This window comes from Vidua chalybeata, chromosome 2 (assembly GCF_026979565.1).
Source record: "Vidua chalybeata isolate OUT-0048 chromosome 2, bVidCha1 merged haplotype, whole genome shotgun sequence".
Classification (NCBI taxonomy): Eukaryota; Metazoa; Chordata; class Aves; order Passeriformes; family Viduidae; genus Vidua; species Vidua chalybeata.
This window is the reverse complement of record NC_071531.1, coordinates 31,914,355-31,934,932: the sequence shown is the minus strand read 5'-3', so window position 1 is coordinate 31,934,932 and position 20,578 is coordinate 31,914,355. Positions and strand designations below refer to the sequence as shown.

Here is a 20,578-nt window from a genome sequence, read left to right as displayed (position 1 = left end):
CTCATGTGTTTTGGGGCTGAGGAACATTTTTAAAGAAAGGGAGAATGCCAAAAGCAGGCAGCCCACATTGCACTTATCACCACTATTTCATAACTGTCAAATGTAAGCTGTGCTGGAAAGGAGATTGAAAAATGTTCAAATATAAAACTGGCAAAAGGTGTTATTATTAGTTTATTTCTGACTACTATTTTGGGTTGCTCTGTTGCTGTTTTGTTTTAGTAATTGAATTTGCTTTTTTATGACCATGTGCATGAGCTCCCTGCCACTGATCAAGAATACTAGCTCAGGGCACTAGGAAAACAAAACAAAACAAATCAAAAAACAAACTTAGCTGAATAAAAAAATAAACATTCAATTTGTTGTCCACATCAGATGCTGTAACTTGTGGGGGTAGGGTGTAGTGAAAGAACAACTTAGTGCTGTATCAGGTCCAGCCAGAGTCAGGAGGGGCTGGTGGTGTGGTGGAAATCCCTTGTGTTAGGAAGCAGCACTAGCAGAGAAGGGGCAGCTTAACACATTTCCTAGTGCTCAGGCCCTGAGTTCAAGCTTTTCTTTTATGGTTCCTAAGACTGGCAGTGCTGCTGAGACAATGCCTTTCTCTCAGGGAAAAGGAACAAGAAAAGGCAGTGGGAAAATGGCACGTTATTTCCACTCAGAAGTGTTTTAGCCCATGAAAACCAATAGAACCAGTGTGGATACTACTATTTTAGTCTATTTTTTACACATAAGAGGACTGAAATCTGGAGTGCAAGCTAGCACGCTTGGTTAAAAACAGTCCTCTTAATAGTAGCAAAAGGGCTTTTCCTGCTTTCTTAGTCTTATTGGACTGTAGAGAAAAGGAGGTTTTTACTGAAAAAATATTCTAGACTACAAAATGCACAGATGTGGGTATGTTTGTGTTGCATTTGATAACTGCTTTGCAAAGCAGTAACTTCACGCTCAGTAAGTCTTCATAATGAAAGCGTTTGCATTGTCAGAGGTTAGGGTTTGAAAAGCCAAAACTGGCACGGCCACCCCCATTTTGGTGCTGCTGCTATGGATGTGCCTCTCCAGTGCCGGGCTTTTAGGTACTTCTCTCTCAGTTATTCCTGATATGCTACCACTAAGGCTTGCTGTGCTGAGGAGGGAGGGCTCCACCAGCTGCTGCTTGTCTATGTTGAAACCAGTGAGCCAAATAGCTCCAGGTGTAAGGAAAAGAAGAGCTCTTGCAACATGGAATTGGCACAGCCAGTGTCCTCACATTGCAGAGGTGTCAAAGAAAAGCAGTGGGGAGAGAAAAACTCTGAGCTGTATTCTCCTGTGCAGCACTGCTAAAGGTGGCATGATGGCTGAAGCACGTCTGACTAAATTGAATCTCTGCAAAAGGTTTCAGAAGATTCAGAGCTGGTGATGAGATGAAACCTGAGTGATCCTTTCCAAGTGACTCATCTGTGGATCAGCGGCTGACTACAGAGGGAATTTCACACTTAGCTGTCTCTTCTTTTGACTGCTTTTGCATCACATTTTATTTCAGATAATGCACTGTAAACAGTATTCCTCACTGAATTGTTCCAGCCTATTGCAGTAAACCATAGTTACTAAGACAAACACAGGATGCTGCTTTTTTTTTGTGTATAACCAATTTTCATACACATGCTCGTTTGGGATTGAAAACTCTCTTTTGAAAGCCTTGATGCTCTGCTTCCTATGTGAGGGCAAGCTCTAGGATCAAGGAAGAAATTAATTTTTATTTTTCATAAAATATTTCTCCTGACAGGGTATTGATGCTTAAATTAAAGCCCTCTGATTGTAGAAAAACTGTCAGAAAAGAATAGGTGGTCTCTAAAAATGTTTCCTTTGAAAATTGATCACCATTGTTACAAATCAATTCCATTTATCCTGTTTGTGTTGGCAGATTGAGGCTTCATTTGTAGCTCTCAAAGCTTTCAGTTCTGCTACACAATTTGTTAATTTTAAATAGGGCTCAGATAAAGCCTAATTTATGGCTAAATCAGCTTTAAGGCAATCCTGTTCTCACTTGTTCACTCTTGTGGTAGAGGCTACTTGTATAATCAGATGGTGAGCATGTGTTTCAGACATTGCTCCTTCTGGGCCAATCCACAGGGCTTATGTGATATATGCTAAAGTCCCCTGCTGAAAACATTGCTTTTTGGTTAAAACTGTGGCTATTTATGTTTTCAGTTTAGAGGGACCAAAAGTTCAGGCCCAGAGTATCAAGCAGGAGGGTAACAATCACACAAGCTCATTCAAGCTTCAAACCCCCGATGGTTGGAAGACATGTGGGAAGAGCTTCCTCTGACAAGAATAATGCAATAACCCTTTATAAAAAGGCCCTTCTCATCAAGCAGTGTCTGCATGTATTTTTAGCTCTGGAGATTCCTGGCTCCAACCCCCGCTGTTGGCCAAGGCAGCAGCTTCCCACTAGGCATGGCTGAGAATAGAGGCTCAGGCCACTTACATCTACATAGCAGTTTTGTTAATTGTAGCAACCCTTCTCATAAGTGGGATTTTATTGTGAAAATCAATATCTTGACTTCTGTGGAAGAATTATCACTCAGTTTAAATTGGGAAGTACGAGAATAGCAAAACTGGCAGTATTCTCCTATGTATCTTCATCTTTCCTGGATACTTTTTTCAGTGCTTTTTTTAACAGTGGGAGATTTTTATATCACCACTGTGATGAGTAGGTACCAAATTTTGAAATATATCTGTCAAGGGTGATAAGCACAGTTCTGTGGGAAGAACATTCATCCTGTAGCTCATGGTGAGGACATTTACTGTGCACTGAGACTCATGCATGTACTAGTTTTGTTTTGCAACCACTTTGCACAAGTATGAATCATGCAAATCCTGAGACAGTAAGAAGGATTGTATGTGCAATTCATAGGACATCTCAGCGACTGTAATAATCCATACAATGTGGAATACAGAGCAAAGGAGGACTATGCATTTGTTTCCTTTTCTTCCTCCATTGAAATACATCAAGGCTAATTGTAAAACTTCATTATTATTTGATAGACAGTGAGAATAATATGGAAGTTCCTAATTAGTTTGCTTCTTCATGCTTTCCCTGTTTTTCAAGGTCCTTCCATCTTCCCAGTTCTGCTGGTTATCCTGGGTTCATCTACTAAGCTGATATAACATAATTACCTCTTCTATTTTTTGATACTTATTAATTAATATAAACATATTAAATGGCAGTGAGAGAAGTATCAACTTTTAGACTCAGGGAGAACACTCAACACTATAATTTTTGTTTTGCCTGCAGTTTCAAATTATTTTTAAATATCCAAGGCATAATGTGGTCAATGTATTTCTCTTTAAGCACAGATAAAACTTAAGGCCTGATTGCATATTTTTCTACATGTTGGAAAGCCATTTTTGCATAAGTAAAGAAGGTGAAAGAGGCAGACACTGATCTTTCTGGTGACCAGTGACAGGACTCAAGGGAATGGCCTGAAGCTGTGTCAGAGGAGGTTTGGGTTGGATATCAGAAAAAGGTTCTTATCCCAGAGGGTATTTGGGCACTGGAACAGGCTCCCCAGGGAAATGGTCACAGCACCAAGCCTGACAGAGTTCAAGGAATGTTTGGACAACACTCTTAGGCACAAGCTGTGACCCTTGGGGATGGTGCTGTGCAAAGTCAGGAGTCATACCAGGTGATTGTTCTGGGTCCCTTCCAACTCAGAATATTCTGTGATTCTGTATGTACTTAAATGCTAATTTTGATGTACAATAATGCAAGATTAACTACAGCGACAGAGCTTTTCATTATGTTATTTAAACCCCCTATTTGCATTTATATTGCTTCACATGATGGGAAGGGTTTACATGGTATTTGAAAATTTGGGATAGATGTACAAGTAAACATACCTATGGGGTTTGAATAAAATGCTTCCTATTTTTGAGCAAAATGCTCCCTCTGAAAGACTTACGAGGAAAAAGATATTTCATTGTAACATACTCTTTAAAATTTATGGAATATTAAACAGAGAACTAAATGAACTTGAAACAATTCAGACTCTACCTAATAATAAATCAAGGCTTATGGTAGTTTTCTGGCCCTAGTAAAGTGCTTTCAAACTGTCTTTAAAGTTGAAGTTTTTAAAAAAATATTGGAGAAAGGTATTTAATAGCAGCTGTTGTACTTTGTTTTTTAAACTAGAATAGCTAACATCTAAATGAGCCTGGATCCTAGGCAGAATTGAGAAGTAGATTTAAGGACTTCCCAGATATAATAGGGCACTGAAGTTTTGGACCTGGAACATATAATCCAAGTTGAGTCCACTGGTGATGTGGTGTTCCTCCAAGAGCAAGGAGCAGGTTCTTTGTGAATGTTGTCTTAATTTCTCCTCCTTCTGGCTTCAGTTAGGTGCGTCACAGTCATTTTTGGGTAATGACATTAGGCTGCTGGGGTATTTGAATTTTTCACTTGTCCTGTAATATGCCTAGTTCAGAAATGGTGAACCTTCAAAAGTGAATCTGCTTCTCAAAGTGCACTTATGTGAGATTCAATCACTTCACCCTGGTGCAGAAGCTGTAGTTACTCAAAGGTGGGAGGGATGGAGTTTGATAAAAATTTATTCTGAAATAAGAACACTGATTTTGCATATTTGTATCCATGCTGATTCAGCAGAGAATTAATTAATGATTTGATACTCAGCTGTTTTCATCTGTTTTGATTAATTTACTGGGAAACATTCCAAGGAAACAACCAACCCTTGCTTGTGTTGGGGAGGAGATATGAGAACCAAACATGGAGACCATAGTGAAGAAATGGGAAGGAATGGCTTCAGTGGAGCCAAAGTGGGGAGAAAGAAGGCTGTAAAAATAATGGAAGCACAGGGTTGGCAGAGAAGTGAAAAAAGGGAAATACTTTGGTTAAAGAAGGATGGTAAGAATTGATGGGAAATTGGCCAAATCCACAGTTTCCTCTCTAATTTATAACAGCATTTGAGAGTAAAGACTGCTGTTAGCATTTTGGGGAGAATTTCCAGTGCACAGAGTGACATTTTTGAGCCAGGTGATAAAATTGTATTCTAAGGCTCATACAGAGTAAAACTAAATTTTATCAAAGACATTGGCCTCGTTTGTCATACACAGCCATGACTGCCTGTAATCCAGTCAGCTACTTTTCTTAATCTATACCTGGGGTAACATTTTCCCTGGAGCCACTGAGCAACACTCGTGTTCACTCATGGAGGATTTTGCCTTCCCTGTATATTCAGGCAAGCATGAGGTGACTTGCACAGGTTACCCTGTCATTATTTGTTTACTTCTTTATTCATTGAGAGAGTTTGTGTACCTTTGTCAAAGTAATTTAAATCATTGCCTAAATGATTCTAAAGTCATGTTTATGTGCAAATACTTTTTAACATGCTGCGTGCATTAAGTATTCATACTTTAAGACATCACCTTAAGATTGTCACAAAGTATTAGCATATAGTGCTCTAATGTTGTCAACAGCTTAAGTGGTTTATTCAAAACCTCTGAAGGAATCAATTTGAGAGAATAAATCTCAAGAGTATCTGTGGATCAGAGGCTGATTTAGCTTCTGCAGACCCCTTCTCTCCATCTGCTCCTTCCTCATATTTAACATGCAAGCCTGTTGCTCCATTAGAAAAGAGCTGAATTTCTAAAGTATGTTTCCAAATATGTTTCATTTGACATTTTGAGGAAAATGTATACTGTCATGCAGCTTCATAGGACATACTGGAACCTTCAGAAGAAGAATTTACACAAAAGTTGCAACTTTCTTGACCACCTTTCTGGTTTGATTTCTAGAGGCAGTGACAAACAGTGAAAAGTTGGCACATCAAAGGCAGTAGCTGTGTTAAGGTGGCATGTGAAGTTGGAGATAAGGTGAAGAAGGCTATGCCATGCAAGGAAATAACAGGAATAAAATTAATTCCTTTATCAAGAGAAGCCTGAATGCATAGGTGTACCCTCCATAATACAGGCTTTCAACTGACAGATCACAACAGTCGAGGTTCAGTGTAGAAGGACAAAGCACCCAGGATGGGCTGATGTCTGTGTATATGTAGGTGGCAGACAGAATCAGGAGAGATCAGGAAATCCTGAGGGAAAGAAGAGTTGACATCTGAGGTGGTGGAAGGAAAAGGAGGAGACCTGCAAGGAGATGGCAGGGCTCTAGGGGTGAAGCCCACCAAAATGGTCTCTGCTATGACATTTTTAGTAAGCTGAAGGATATTTCTCAAAGCCTAGGAGGAAATGGGAAAGATGACATTTGATGCCATGGCCGTCTGGATGAGAGATTTAGTTTTAAGCTTCACAAGGAAAAAACAGGTTGTTGAGATATTTTACGCAATGTGCAAAAAATATCCTGATCATAATTTGTACTCTTAGTGGGGAAAAAGAAGAACAGAAGAAACTGAATCAGTTTTTTCAGAGACCACCATAAGAAGTGATGATATCCATGACTGTATTTTACACTTGTGTTTATTCCCTGGTTACAAAGACTGCTCAACAGCATGAACTCCTTTCTATAAACCTCGAGATCTTACTTTTGTACCCAAAGGGTTTCTGCAATGGAAAAAATAAATTCTTCTTAATCACCACTGAAGTTTCTCCATGCCATTATTTTTGTTCATATTGTTTATTTTTATTTATAGGCACTCATCAGCATAATGTGTCATTGCCTACAGCAGCAGGATTTGTTAGATACCTTAGAATTTTTTTCCTACTTGCCTGTATATCATTCATAGCATTTTACATTCTTTTTTTTTCCATTTGCAAGCACCTTGGCAAAGCATTACTGATATACTATCATAATTGTCTTCCCTGAGATAAGCTGAAGCATCAATAATGGATGAAAGAAATATCCATTTCACAAAATTTCAGTAGGAATGAAAGAAGTTAAATGTGTATGGACAGACACATAGCTGCGCATACTTTTAATCCATCACACAGCTTGCAAAGGACGTGGTATCAGATGACTGTGCAAACTTCAGAAGGCTGTGACAATAGTCTGTCTTTACAATCACTTTTAAACTGATGCTTCTAGAATGAAATGTTCAACTGCTACACAGTTAACACAGCTAGATAATGTGGCAGGCTAGAAAAATGTATTAAGTGTGCAATGAATTATGGATGAATAAATTGCATATGTAAAACTGGAAATTATCCTGTATTCCATGATTCACTATCTATTTCTGACACAGAGAACTAAATTCTCTTGAACAGAGTCACACATGTGTTACCTGTCTGAAAATACCCAGCACATGACAAATTTTTTACCTTCAGCCATTATTTTTCTTGTCCCAAAACTGGCAGAAAATTTGGAGCTGATCCCTGCATTACCTGTATTGACTGCAAATACTTCAGTGTGTAGGGCCTGGGCCTGGGCATGGGGTTTGTGCTGCCCTACCAATGAAACTATCAAATACTGATTCAGACACCATTGCTTAGAATTTCTCCTCAGTGCCATTCATGGGAACTCTTAAGGTTTCTGGAGTGAAGGAGCCATACACAGCTCTGTGCTGCTCCTCTTTTGCCACTCTGGAGGACTGGAGAGTCTGGCTCAGATTTTAAGACTCTAAATGATCAGGACCTTTTTCTTTATTACTGAAAATGGCGTGTTCTGTACTTGGAAATTTATATGGGGTTTTGATGATTTTTGTATGGAGGTCTCTGGGATATGGCTGACCAGGGTCCTGTTTTTTTGTCTATCAGGGTGATGTCTAGTCCTTGACTGGGTATGGGTTACTGCTCACACAAACATTGACCTTTCTGTAGTTGCTGTTGCTATTAAATTAAGCAAAGTATTATTAGTACTAAACAGAATATCTACATAGAAATTGCTGTCAAGTTTCTCTCAACAAGACTTTGACTTTGTTAGCATAATAAATATACTTTGTGCTAAACACTGGTTACTGCCTCTGGAATAGGGCAGTGAGAGAGTCCCTCCTATTTCCTCAATTCACCCACTTTTCTTCTATGCCTTAAGTTCATTGGTTTTTAAGATCAATCACTTAGACAGAAAATCTCTGCAGTTAAAAATTGTCATGATTGGAAAACTCTGCAAATTACTTTGGAAGGAAAACTTCAGGAGATAAGTTGTAAATAAACTCTGTGATTATAAAATACAGAGTTCAGCACATCAGAACTGTTCTTGTGATTTTAGCAAACTTCACAGGCACTTTTTTTTATCTTATTTTAGATCACAGTTAGGAAAAAAAAATCTAGCCAGTTTAATTTAATTTCCTACTGTAGCAGAGAGAGGATCCATCCCTTACTCTCTCCCTCCATTGCCAGCAACGCAGAGGTTTCACTGAACTGCACCATCCTTTAAAATGTGGCTGCTTCTGTGGGAGAAGAAAATGGTGGAGTTTGCCAAGTACAGTTTTGTACTGGATGTTTGGTAGTATGATAATAGCACTGTTTCTAAAAGTATTTAAGCACTTGCCTGATTTTAGGCAGCTGAATAGTGCCATTTCTTTTTTAAGATTATCACATGCTTAAAAATAATTACATTATTTTTCTAGATCTGTATGGGTTTGGAGATTTACATACACCCACATTCTGCTCATCGATGTCAAGTCTTTTGAAAGAATTTATGTTTCTATTTTTCCCCCCCAGGTGGATACACATGGAAACATTCTGCTAACATCGCTTGAAATTCACAATGAGGTGGCAAGCAACGAGGTCACCACCAGCGTTACAGAGGCCCGAAATTCAACTATATCCTTTGACAACTCAGGAATCCAGTACAGAAAACAAAGCTCACATCGTGAAAGCCTTGGAAGGCGTTCGTCAGAAAGAACAGGCTCCCATAGCAAGAGGGGCCATTTACGAAGAAGGTCTTCACAACTGAAAATAAAAATCCCCGATCTAACGGATGTGAATGCCATTGACAGATGGTCAAGAATGGTGTTTCCATTCACATTTTCTCTTTTCAACTTAATTTACTGGCTATACTATGTTAACTGAGTGACTTAGTTTTTTTAAAGGACTTCAACTATAACAAGTGAAGTACTACTTGCCTGCAGAGTTTATATATATATTTATATATATATATTTATATATAAAAATATATGTATGAACTTTTACTATGTAGACCATACTCATGTATGTGTGAATACATGTAGCAAAGAACTGTGTGTACTTTAAAGCACATACTGCAAAGCAAAAGAATATGTATGCACACACACATGAACACATTCATTCTGAGGTTATGGACACTTTAACATAGAATGCACTTCACAGGAACTTTTTAAATTGAAAGGCAGGTGTCATCAAAGAAGCAAGCCTTGAGAAAGTAAGTGTTGTATATTATCACTACAAAACTTGGATTGTCAGAAATTTTTGAACAGCTGTAATCATGTATAAAGTCAGTATTTAGTAACATCCTTTGTAAATGCTGCCATACACACTAATCATAAAGCAGTAGAGTTACACTGGTAAGTTTAAAATAAGTTATTTATATTGCAGATCTATCAACTACCATTTCATCAAGCAAAATTTATTTTTCTTTGCTAAAATTTTTTGGGTTTCTATATGTCATAATACATATTTTACCAGTCCAGGATGGACATAGTTTTTAATGATCTCTTGCTTTCTCTTCTGCAGTAAGCAAGCTGGTAATGGGAGTGTTGTAGGTCTTTGGAGACATATACAGGTTTATAATATTTCAAACAAGCATTCTAAGTGTCCATCAACAGTGACATTAATCTTTTGTAAGTACTGTAAATGTACAGCACATTTTCCTTCCCTTGGACTGGTTCCAGCTGCTATGTCATTTTGAAAAAGAACAGCACATTTCTAGTATAATTTAGCTGAGAATTCAACTACTGTCAATGTGCTCTACATCTGCTGTAGATTTAAAGATTGTTATTCCAGTGAAAGCATAGAAGATGTCTCAGGTTATTTGTTACTTCAACATGAAATCACCTAGCTGTAGCCTTTTTTAAACATGCATTCGTATTATTTAACATTCTTATAACATTGTATGTTAATGTAAAATATATTTGCATAATATGCATATAAGTATATTTTCTCAATAATTTTCTTCCCTGTGCTTGCTATTGTGACCGCATGTTATGTCATATTTTTGTTTCTGTGATGTTATAACTTTTTATTCTCTAGAGTTGAGCAAATAGAGCACTTCCAATTCTTTGATTCAGTAACAGAGCATTTTCATATTTAATTTATATACTGAAAGTATATGCTTACACTTACCAAGGTAGTGTGCTGCCATCACAGATCACAACAGTATGTTTTGTTTCAGCATTAACTGTGTTCTAACATACCCTTCATGCAAATGTGACTATTTTAGTTTTGATCTCAGTTTGTTCCCTCACTGGGATTCCAACTTTTTTCAGTTTAGTAGATTGTAGTCATCAAGGTATGCCAATTTCAGATCTGTAAACCTAATTTGTTATTTAGCAGAACTAAATCTTTCTAAAGAAAAGAAGATATATTTTTTGTAAACAGTGTTTCTATCATGTACATTCTCAAATAACAACAAATACAGTAGCATAAATAGATCTAAAAAAATAGAATTCAGGCTTAGCCCTGACAGTTCTCTGCATGCGAAATTCCTGTGGACATCAATGGGATTTTTTGACAGAGAGCTTTGGTTGCTAGCTGGAGACATCTATGGGCAAAAATATGTGTGAATATGCATCTAGCAAAACCACCAAATATATATGAAACTGAAAAGGCCGTCCTGGCTCTGTAATGACCACCCTCTGTTCTCACTAGGACTTGATTTACCTGAGTAGAGCACTGATTCTTGGGTTGCTGCCATTTACAGCCCATTACTGTTCCCACCCCTATTTGCAGCTGAACTGTGAAACTTTGCTCTGGACTGAAATTCCAGCCTGGTTTGCAAAGGTGTTTCAGTTCAGTCCCCAAGGCTGCTCCTTGAGCATGCATGGGCTGGGCACACTTGCCTTGCAGCACTGCTGCGGCGCAATCCCCAGCCAGGAATGCTCACCGGAACCCCGGCTGCTGCCGTGGGCAGGATCAGCGCCGCAGTCTTGCTGCATCCTTGGCAATGGTGCAAAGTGGCTGAAGCTGCAGTTTTTCAGCACTATATCTGCAGACAACTACACAGCAAGAGCCTCAAAGGAACCCGTAGAGCTGGAGCAGAAAAACTTGGTGTTTAAAAGCTCCTCAGTATTAAGTCCCATTGGTAAAGCACAGTGTATTGCGAGCTCTCTAATATCTCTTCAAACTGTGAAGGGATTACAGAACACACTGTCACCTTTATAATCAAAGTAACTAACAATTAACACCCTTCCAAAATACATATTAGATAGAATTGTTGAAAACCTCTCCTAAGTTTTTATCTTAATAGCAAAATATGTTTAAACAAAATATCTCATTTTAATAAAAATTATAAATGCTAGGCTTTGCTTTAGAAAAGTTTCCCTACTGAAATAATCTCCAAGCAAGTCTTCTGGTAAGTGCCCTAGAAGAACTACCCTAAGAAGTCGGATTTGAGAATTGTCCTGCCCTCATGATTTAACCACAGCACTCTCTTTTCTTCAAGCCCCACCTCCTGGAAATCACATAACCAGGCAGAAACCTTCAATAAGAAGTGAGTTTTTAGTTGTGATAGTAATGTATGTTCCAAATCCCACTGAAATCAGTTCTTCAGTGGCTTCAACCAGAATTTCCAAGAAGGCAGAAAATTACTCTCTGCACAGAGCAAAGAGGCAATGTGGATTTTTCAGGGACCTGCATGTGCAAGAGGGCTGAGTCTCTGAGAACTCTCTCCCTCTCTTACCCTTTGCACTACTGGAGGGCAGCACGTTACTGCAGCCCCCTTCAGGGAACTGTACTCCTCATCTTGCCTGTCCTTGCAAAAAGTAGGCAGTTGCACATTTCAGCTTTTTCAAAAGATTTCACGTTCATTGGTTTAGTCACAAACAGCTTTAACCTTGAACAGATCCAAGTATTGGTTTGACTTGAAAAAAGCCAGGAAAATCTCACTTAAGGTTAGCACTTCATCTTACACACGCATTTTTTGTGCCTTTTTTTGCCAATTCCGTTCCTACAGCCCCAGCACGACTTCTTACACACAAAAACACACACGTACAACCACATGTTAAGAACAGTGTTTGCCTTGACCTCCCATTTTCTGGCTCTTGACCCTGTGCACTAGCTGCAGTATATTATTTTAACCATAGATTGCTTTAAGACTAAAAACAGTAATTTCAATTAAATCACACCAGAGTATTGTATTTCATAGCTAATTAACTCCTTTGTAACTCAACACTACTATAAATAACATTTACACATAATTTATTTGTAAAAGGCATTGAAAAAAAAGGAAAAAAGGAACTATCTTCTGTTATAGCCGAAAGGCTCAGTAAACATTAGAACTATTATGGTGGTTTTACTCCAAGTTGATTTCATCCCATTGTAAAGATAAACTAAAAAAACCCCAATCCTTTTTGCTTAAGGCACAGCTATGTATTTTTGGTATTCTTCTGCAGTGAAAAAAAAGAATAGTAAAATGGAATGATGAAGAGATGCTTTATGAAAATATTGATGAATGAATATTAATTTATTAAAAAGGATTTAAAAATTATTTGGGTTTTTTTTTTTTCTGGGAATGGTGGGAGCATGATGACTGTTTAGCCAAATTTAATCTTGAGTAGCATGTAATTATTAGTCTTACACATTTTACAGAAAAACACCAAATATGGAAGCATTTTCTAAACAACACACAAATAGAAGAGATTCTGGAGCACTGAACAACTATATTTCCTAGTGCTTTATATAGTAGATAAAGGAACAGGAAAAAGCAACATCCACTGACTTAGCAAGATTCTTAATAGCAAACCAATCTGTCTTCAAGCTGTGGCATTGCCAGTTAAGAGCAAAAAGTTTGTTCTGTTCTTTGTATGAAAAAGCCTGCTTCTACCCAGGACACAAAAGAGTTTTTTAATATCAAAACAAGACAATGTTTATTTATGTGTTTCAGTAAGTACTGTGTTCATTAAACTTTTTATTGCTAAATAAGTTATTTTAGAGGAGTGAGGATACAGAGAATTTTGTGGAAGGGGGTTTTAAAGACACCTTGCTATTAGTGATACAACCCCTTCTATCAAAACCAAAAAATACCTTGAAAATTTGGAAAGCGGGAACAAGCTGTCATATGCTTGCTTAAATCTCATAGTAGCTAATGATATATGTCACAATTTTTAAAAGCAGATAAAATATTCAGCATCATAGTTGTAACGGCTTTTTAAATCTACAGAAAGGCTCCCTCCTATTTTAGCATGTTTCTGCTCACTTTTAGCAATGCTTCCCAGGTTGTAACATCTATGATTTATTTTTTCTAGTCCAGCCTGCATTGTAGAGTAGGAGAGATTAACCTTGTAGTAAGCTCAGTTTTGTGATGGGGAATATTTGCTAAGAGGTGCATTTCTTGTGTATTTTGGAGATGATGTATGGATAAATACTATTTAATTCCTTAAGTACTACTCATTTATCAAAGGAGTTCAGGTTCTAGTCAAAATGATGAGTTCTTTTCTCCAAATAGTTATGATCCTGTTAGTATCAAGACTATTTCCACAGATGTTGGTTTTATAGTCACAACTGTCACAACAGCAAGTGCTTCCTGCTAAAAGAGGTACAGCAATAGCTGAAAACTGAACTAAAACCAGTGGGAATCTCAAGGCTTCTCTGAATTGGTTTTGAACAAAGAAATCTCTCTTAAGTGCCTTCAGACTCCTCCAAATACAGGGTCAGAGCTTTACAAAAATTATTTCAGATCATGGGTGTTTAATTCATGTGGTCCTTACAGCTTGTGAGAGCTGACTTGTGGACTCTGAAGTGCACGTTCAGAAAATCAGCCTTTTGACAGTTTTCTCATCATACAGCATCACTTGTACTTGAAAACTAAAGCTATCTGGATAGAATATGTAATAGTACAAAAATAAAAAAACAACTGTCCCTAAAATCATCCAAAGTTTAAATCACTAATTAACTGAACTTAAGGTAATGCTTAAGCAAGCACAGTATTTGTTTGGACAACGTCCCTTAACTTTGCAGCATTCACTGTGGTATGTCTTTGTCCCAGCATTGCAGCCTAATTGAGGTTAGCAAGTTTTCTTCTCCCCATTAACAAGAGAAAACCCAAAAAGTGGCCCTGCACTGGCATAGCTCCAGCAAGGCAAAGGGAGAGCACCTCTCTGGGTTTTCCCTACACTGAGCTCTCCAGAAAGACTCTGATCCCATCTCTGAATCCCTCCTTGGAGGCACTGATCATTCCTTTAACTCCAGAGGGAGCCTTAGGCTAACTCTGAATTATCCCCCAGCTTACCACCAGCAGTTGGGTTGTTTCAGCTGTTATTGCTCCTGCTGCAAAATCTTGGAGATAAAGTAGCTGTTACCCTAGCTGTCAGAGGGTACACTGGCAAGCAGCACGTGGACTCAGGGCTAAGATACATCATTGTAATCTTTAGGTTATTCATTCTAATATTGTATTTAAATATATTTCAGTTATGTTCTAGCCTTCAAGGGTTAGCACACTTGTCTCCAGATGATGGTGCTTTTTATATGAATGTACCTGGGACAGAGCATGGGGAGTTTTCCTAAACACTTTAAATCTGCCCAGCAGTACTCTCCTGGGCATTTCCTCCATCCTTCATCCACATCACAGATCCGAGTTTGCATTGTCCCTGCATTAGGTTAACCACCCCCACTACTGAGAGCCCAGACCTGCAGGCGTGTGCTGCCAAGTGCTGACTTGCTCAGCTGTACCATTAAATCCTCTGCTTGTTAGAAAGCCTCTCACAGATCAGATGCTATAATTAATCTAACAAGGAGCTGCTGCTTCACACCTTCTCCTAAAATGCCAGCACTGCCACTAGGGACCCCGTTTTCCCATCCTTTGAAAATTACTAGAAAAAGAGGAATTTGCAAGCTGTCAGACAATTAAGAACCTCTCTCCATTCACCCAGGCTCACATTTTGCTTCAAGTTATACATTTAATCTACAGGGACAGAAGTAATTTGGTACAAAATTTCCTGCCCAGGGCTACTCTTAAGAGTTTGCAGTCCAAAACACAAGTAATGTAGGTAAATGCTGAAGTATTTTATATTTCTAGCAACAATCTGTACATCTTTTTTTCCATTGGAGATATTTAATGTGAAAGGCACAAACAACTGCAGGAGTAGGAACCAGCAGACAGTAAATCTCCCTACACAAGCTGGTCAAGAGCTAGGCTGGAGTCAGGCATGTGTGCTCCTCTTGCTTTCAAAGGTCTTTCTTCTTGGCTGAGCAGCTGGAGAGTTTTGATGGAAATTCCAGCTCAGCTGAGAATGATCCTGAAACATGACCCAGAGCACCGTTTCTGCAAGTGTGCTTTAGGCATCTGTCTCTCATGTGAAGAGCTGACAAAAGCACTACATCTAACTGCATCTAAGATGGAGGGGAGTCTCCTGTCATGAGCAGGCTTTGGGTGCCAGGCATGTCTCATGAGTGCCTTCAAGGCATGGATTCTCCCTACACTCTCTATTTCTTGCCACTGCTCCTGGACAGTTGCACACTGGACGTGTTGCTTTGCCCTGCAGAGCTGTACAATTCTCCTGCCACAGCGGAGAACACATGGACTGAATTCACTCCATCTCACATGGCACATTCATCTGAGGTATCCAGTTAGTCCTTCCATCTTTGTAGACCCTATTTTTAACAAACGAAAATACATACTATCATCCTGGTTATTTAAAGCACACATTTGGAGTTCCAAGCCAACATTTTTAGCTTCATTTCTTCAACTAGCTGTAAAACCATCGCCAAAGAAAGATCCGAGCAGAGGAAACAGCACAGAAGTGCTGTTGCATGCCGCTCTGCAGCTGGAGTTGCTGTGCTTGAATTTTGCATGTGATAGGGAGCACGAGAGAGAAATAATGCCAAAGAAATGGAAATAATTGCTACACTTGCCTATATTTATAATGTTTTGGATGAAACGGTTTCAGTGCAGATGACAGAAGACATCCTGTGATGTGAGTGATCCCATATCATGACCAACAGTGGTCGCCTCCCTTTGGTATCAGTGAGAGCTGAGTGTGGGTTTACAGCTTTGGCTGAAAACTCAGAACCACACTGGCTATAGGAAAATTACTTCTGATTGTTTGAGGATTGGAAAACTGTGGCATGACTTCATTTGCAAATGGGAACAATTTCAAGACATGTTTTCCCATGAATTTAACAGTTCTGACTCTGTCTTATTCTAAGCTGGAGGCTACTGTGTCATTAATTAATTTTTGAATTACTATTTCATTTTCCATTTTTTAATGTGAAGCATAGAGGGGTTTTGTTGGTTTCTCTAAAAATACAATGCCCATTTGCAGCAGGAAAGTAATTAATTGGTGTTATAAATGCATATACAACTGCACATAGTGCAAGATATTAGAAGTGAAACACTCTAAAGGATACCTGTTACCTGCAACCACTGCTTGAGCATTATTTAAAATACTGCTGACAGTTTTATTTGACTAATATGCTTATTTTATAACAACACTGATTAGGTATTCTATAGGGGAAGTTAATATAACACGCTTCCATGTATCTCATTTGCCTTGACAAGGTAGTTTTTGGTGAAGCCAATGCTAGAACAATTTGCTAATGACCTCACTGATGTTAAATTTCTCTTGATCATGTTTTCTTTCAGACCTGTAACATCCTGAATGCAGATGACAGTTTTGACATTCACAAAGATGTAGGTTTAATTATCATCTTGATTACCTGAGCTGGAAAGCCAGATGCCTAAATATCAAGAAAGGTCGAGTAGAACAAATCCTGATAGTCGGTATCTTTCAGTTTTAGAAAGGTTGCTTGGATTGAAAGATGACTTAGAGAATAACAGCAAGTCATTCCTTTGCATAACTCTCTTCCTGCACAAAGCAACAACTGTTTAACAGCATTTAAACAGGGATTTTGTCCTAAAAAAATAGGAAATTTGAGCTGAAATACCAAAAACATGTAAATCACCTCAAATAAAAGAGAACAGAAAGGAGACACCAATATATGTAAAGACCTGATAGTTTTTCCCAGTGCCCCATCACAGGTAACACTTTATTGTTGAGAGGCTCACATAAAGCACAGCAAGCCACCTCTTTAATAACAGAGAATTTGTCAATATCCGCTGCCTTTATGTGCATGATTTATAAATCTATTTTCTAAAGCAATTTGAGGGTTGTAAAATCACACCATTATTTAGTACACAGCTCCTCATGGATTCTGGTTTATCAAGTGTTAGGTAAAGAGGGGAAAAAGCATCTGCTAATCACTCATTAGCTAGAATAGATTCAAGCAAATTACTGCTATTATGAGTTCTGATCCAAAGCCCATTATAGTTGAAAGAAAAGCTCTCAGAGGTTTCAACAGGCTTTTCATACCACCTGAAATTAATATTACCCAGACTGCTGGAAAATTTACATCTTAATTGACTATATGAAGATAAGATATAAAAATTTCCAGACTATAAGATGACTATAAGAAAGATCAAAATACAATAGTGGACTGAAACCAAGAATTGCAATAGAGACAATGGATAGAATTTTTTGTGATTTTAGTTTAATCAACTCCATTGTTGATGTTGAAGTGAAAAACAACCAGGCTGAGTTTTTGTTTGTCCACTGTTGTCCACAAAACCCAGGCTTGCCCCTTAGCAGCAAAATGCTAAACTAAATGAAAAAACCTTCCAAACCGCCACCAAAAAATTGAAGCAGACCTCATCTGGCAGGTCAGAAAACTCTCCCCATCTCCAGATGGCTGGCACCCTACTGCAACAGATAGGTATTTTAATTATTTTCATTATTCTTCATTAATAAAAATATTGATATAATATTTAATGTATTATTGATGTTTAATCAGACATATTACATGCTTTGTTGGAAAGGAAATGTTTATCGAGACCTAACAGTGTTGAACCATGTTGAATTTATGGGACAGTTCTAATTTGGGAAGTGAAGACCTTTTGGCCAGAAACTTTCCTATATACAAAACTAAAAACATTGCCTGGCTCTTGTGCTGCTTCCTGCCCACTGACACCAGTCCAGCAGTCTCAGAGTGAGTTACTAGAGGTTTAAGGAACAGAGAAATCACAACAACCAAAATGAAGGAGAACCTCCAAGGAGGGGCTACCTTCATGCTGCCAATAATTTAGCAACTTTGGAAGAATTTCTGTCTAATATTTATTTAGGTGACATTTATTTGGAGTTCAGTACTGGCTGGCATGTCAAAGGACTTTGAAAAGCATATTTAGTAGCTTCAGATGTAATAAGAAAATGTCTTGGTAACTTCTAAAGCACTGTCTTCACGGATACGCATTCTTTTCCATTGTAAAGTGATTGTAAAACATGAAGGTAAGAGCTTCAGGGGACTGGCTGGGTGAGGGTGAAGCCAACTGTGGAAATTTTCAGTACACTCAGTCTTATTGATAACTGCTAGCTAACAAAAAGGCTGTAGCAAATCCTCCATTCATTTCCATTTTCATTGGCTTTTCCCAAAGACCTGAACATTAGGAGCATCCTGCCTTGCCAAAGCCAGGCAGTCCTGTCACTTACTCTTTTCCATGCAGTGATCAGGCTCTAGGTTTAAATCTCAGATGTTGCCCCAGTGGCACCAATTGAGAGGACAGCGCACACCCTTGCTGCTCAGATGGGTAGAAAGCTCTCCAAGATGAAAGTATTTATGGCTGATTTTCCCCCTTTTGCTCTTTTGCCAAAATTGCCCACTAGCTCAAATAGCCCTTCTCCATCTGGCATTTATTCGTGATATATTTCTAGAGAGAAATCACATCCTTCTCAATCTTCCTTTTGCTAAGCTGAAACAAGTTTGGTTATTTTAAGTCACATTGTGTGTTTTTCTACCCTGACCACCATCTTAGTCTTTCACCTCTTGTAGAAAAAAAAATATAATAACCCTCTTTATGGATCATAAATGACAAAATTATTATATACTGTTCCTACTGTTTTTATTCCTCCTTATCATGTCCTTTCTTGTGTCATTTCAACACACTCTCCCAATAACTATCATCAGTGTCTTCCCCTGCCCAGTCCTTAGCTCATCACTTACTTTTATTTGTCTTTTGTATCTGTAATTCACTTTTCCCTGCTGTGTCCACTTGCTTTCTGATATAGGCAATGGATATTTTCCAAGATGCCACATTTCCTCCATGAGGTCTTGGGGCTCAGACCTAACATCTCTGTTACAATTTCAGCATTAATGCTGGCAGGAAGAGACTTTAAATGCTGGATTATTTGGGGGTTTAAAACTGAAGTCATTGTCCATACTTGAAGCCAGATACTCAGGGCAGGGCTGTGTCAAACCTCAGCACCTCCTTTTGCCAACTCAGCTAAGTATAAAAAATGCTTACAAATATCACCCCTAATGAGCACCAGGGAAAACCATTGGCAATGGCAACAACCAGCCAAAGTGCAGAGCAGTGCACTGCACACCTGGCTGCCCACTATGTATTGTGCTCCACTTCCTGGGAGGATGTGCACTCCCAGCTCCAGGGGAGCTGATGGATGTCCATCCCTAGAAACCTTCATCTCCCCTTTTTCTGAATAATGATGGAGCTGATGGGATGCCATAACACCCTGTGTGCCAGGAAAAGCTTCTCTGTGGCTCTGGGGATGCTCTACAGCTCATCCAAAAAGCCTGAGAAGATGCTCTGTAAAGGGTCATGTGCAATACCAAGAGCAATTTGTAGAATTAAATACATATCTTGTTTGGATGTCAATTCTTTTTGGTTTACCATTCATACTGTATCAAGCATGAAAACAACCTTGAAGAGGCAATTGTTGAGTGCTATGCTAAAATTCATTTTCATCAGAAAATTTCATCAGAGCTGTCACTGAAGGACAAGAGGTTTATTTACATGGGTTTTTTTTTTTTCCCATAACAGAGTACTTGTCACAGCTGCAGTTGTGGGTTTTTTAAAATCTAATTGCAGACTTGAAATGCAAATGACTGTAAAATTTCACAGACTTATTTTAAAAATATAGATTTTAACATATTTCTTTTTGTTGCCTGTGAGTAGCATTTTTTTTGTTGTTGTTGTCTGGGGTATTTATTTTGAAACTTCCCAGACAGTCAAAATGCCAAGCTTACACCATAGAGATGCATCCTTGTAGTGCCAAATACAAGTACATGTAATATTAGGGACATATGTTGCATGTACTGAAGAACAAGTACAAGCATGCTCTCTGCAGCCTTAATTCCCATTACTGTGTATTAATTAATGCAGTATATTGCTAGTCCTTATCTGCGTGATTTTTTCCTGCAGTATTTACATGCCAGGGTGGGCCAAAATGTCAACAATTGCCTGGCTAAAAAGTCTGAATATTTGAAGCTGGCAGGGGGATGCTTGGATGCTCAAAATCCTCAATCAGAAGTAAGCAAATGTAAATTTACCCTCAGGAGCACTGGTTTGATGGTGGGGACAAGTGCTGGTGTGCAGTTTGGACCAGGCAGCTACTCCATGCATCCTGCAGCTGCTGGCTTGGATGAAGTGATGCTGGTGGTTCCAACCTTTCTATTTTTAAGGATCTTGGCCTTTAATATTTGTACTAGAGTGTAGTTGTGTACT

General features: G+C 38.5%; 1 protein-coding gene across 1 annotated transcript in view; it reads left to right on the top strand.

Moving 5' to 3' along the window:
• Nucleotides 1-12,559, top strand: part of GABRB3 (gamma-aminobutyric acid type A receptor subunit beta3) — a 36,208-nt gene extending 23,649 nt beyond the window's left edge. The window contains exon 6 of the mRNA XM_053934662.1: nt 8,599-12,559. Coding sequence (XP_053790637.1) covers nt 8,599-8,949 — 351 coding nt within the window. The 3' untranslated portion in view covers nt 8,950-12,559. The remainder of the gene's footprint in view (nt 1-8,598) is intronic.
• The last annotated feature ends 8,019 nt before the right edge of the window (nt 12,560-20,578 follow it).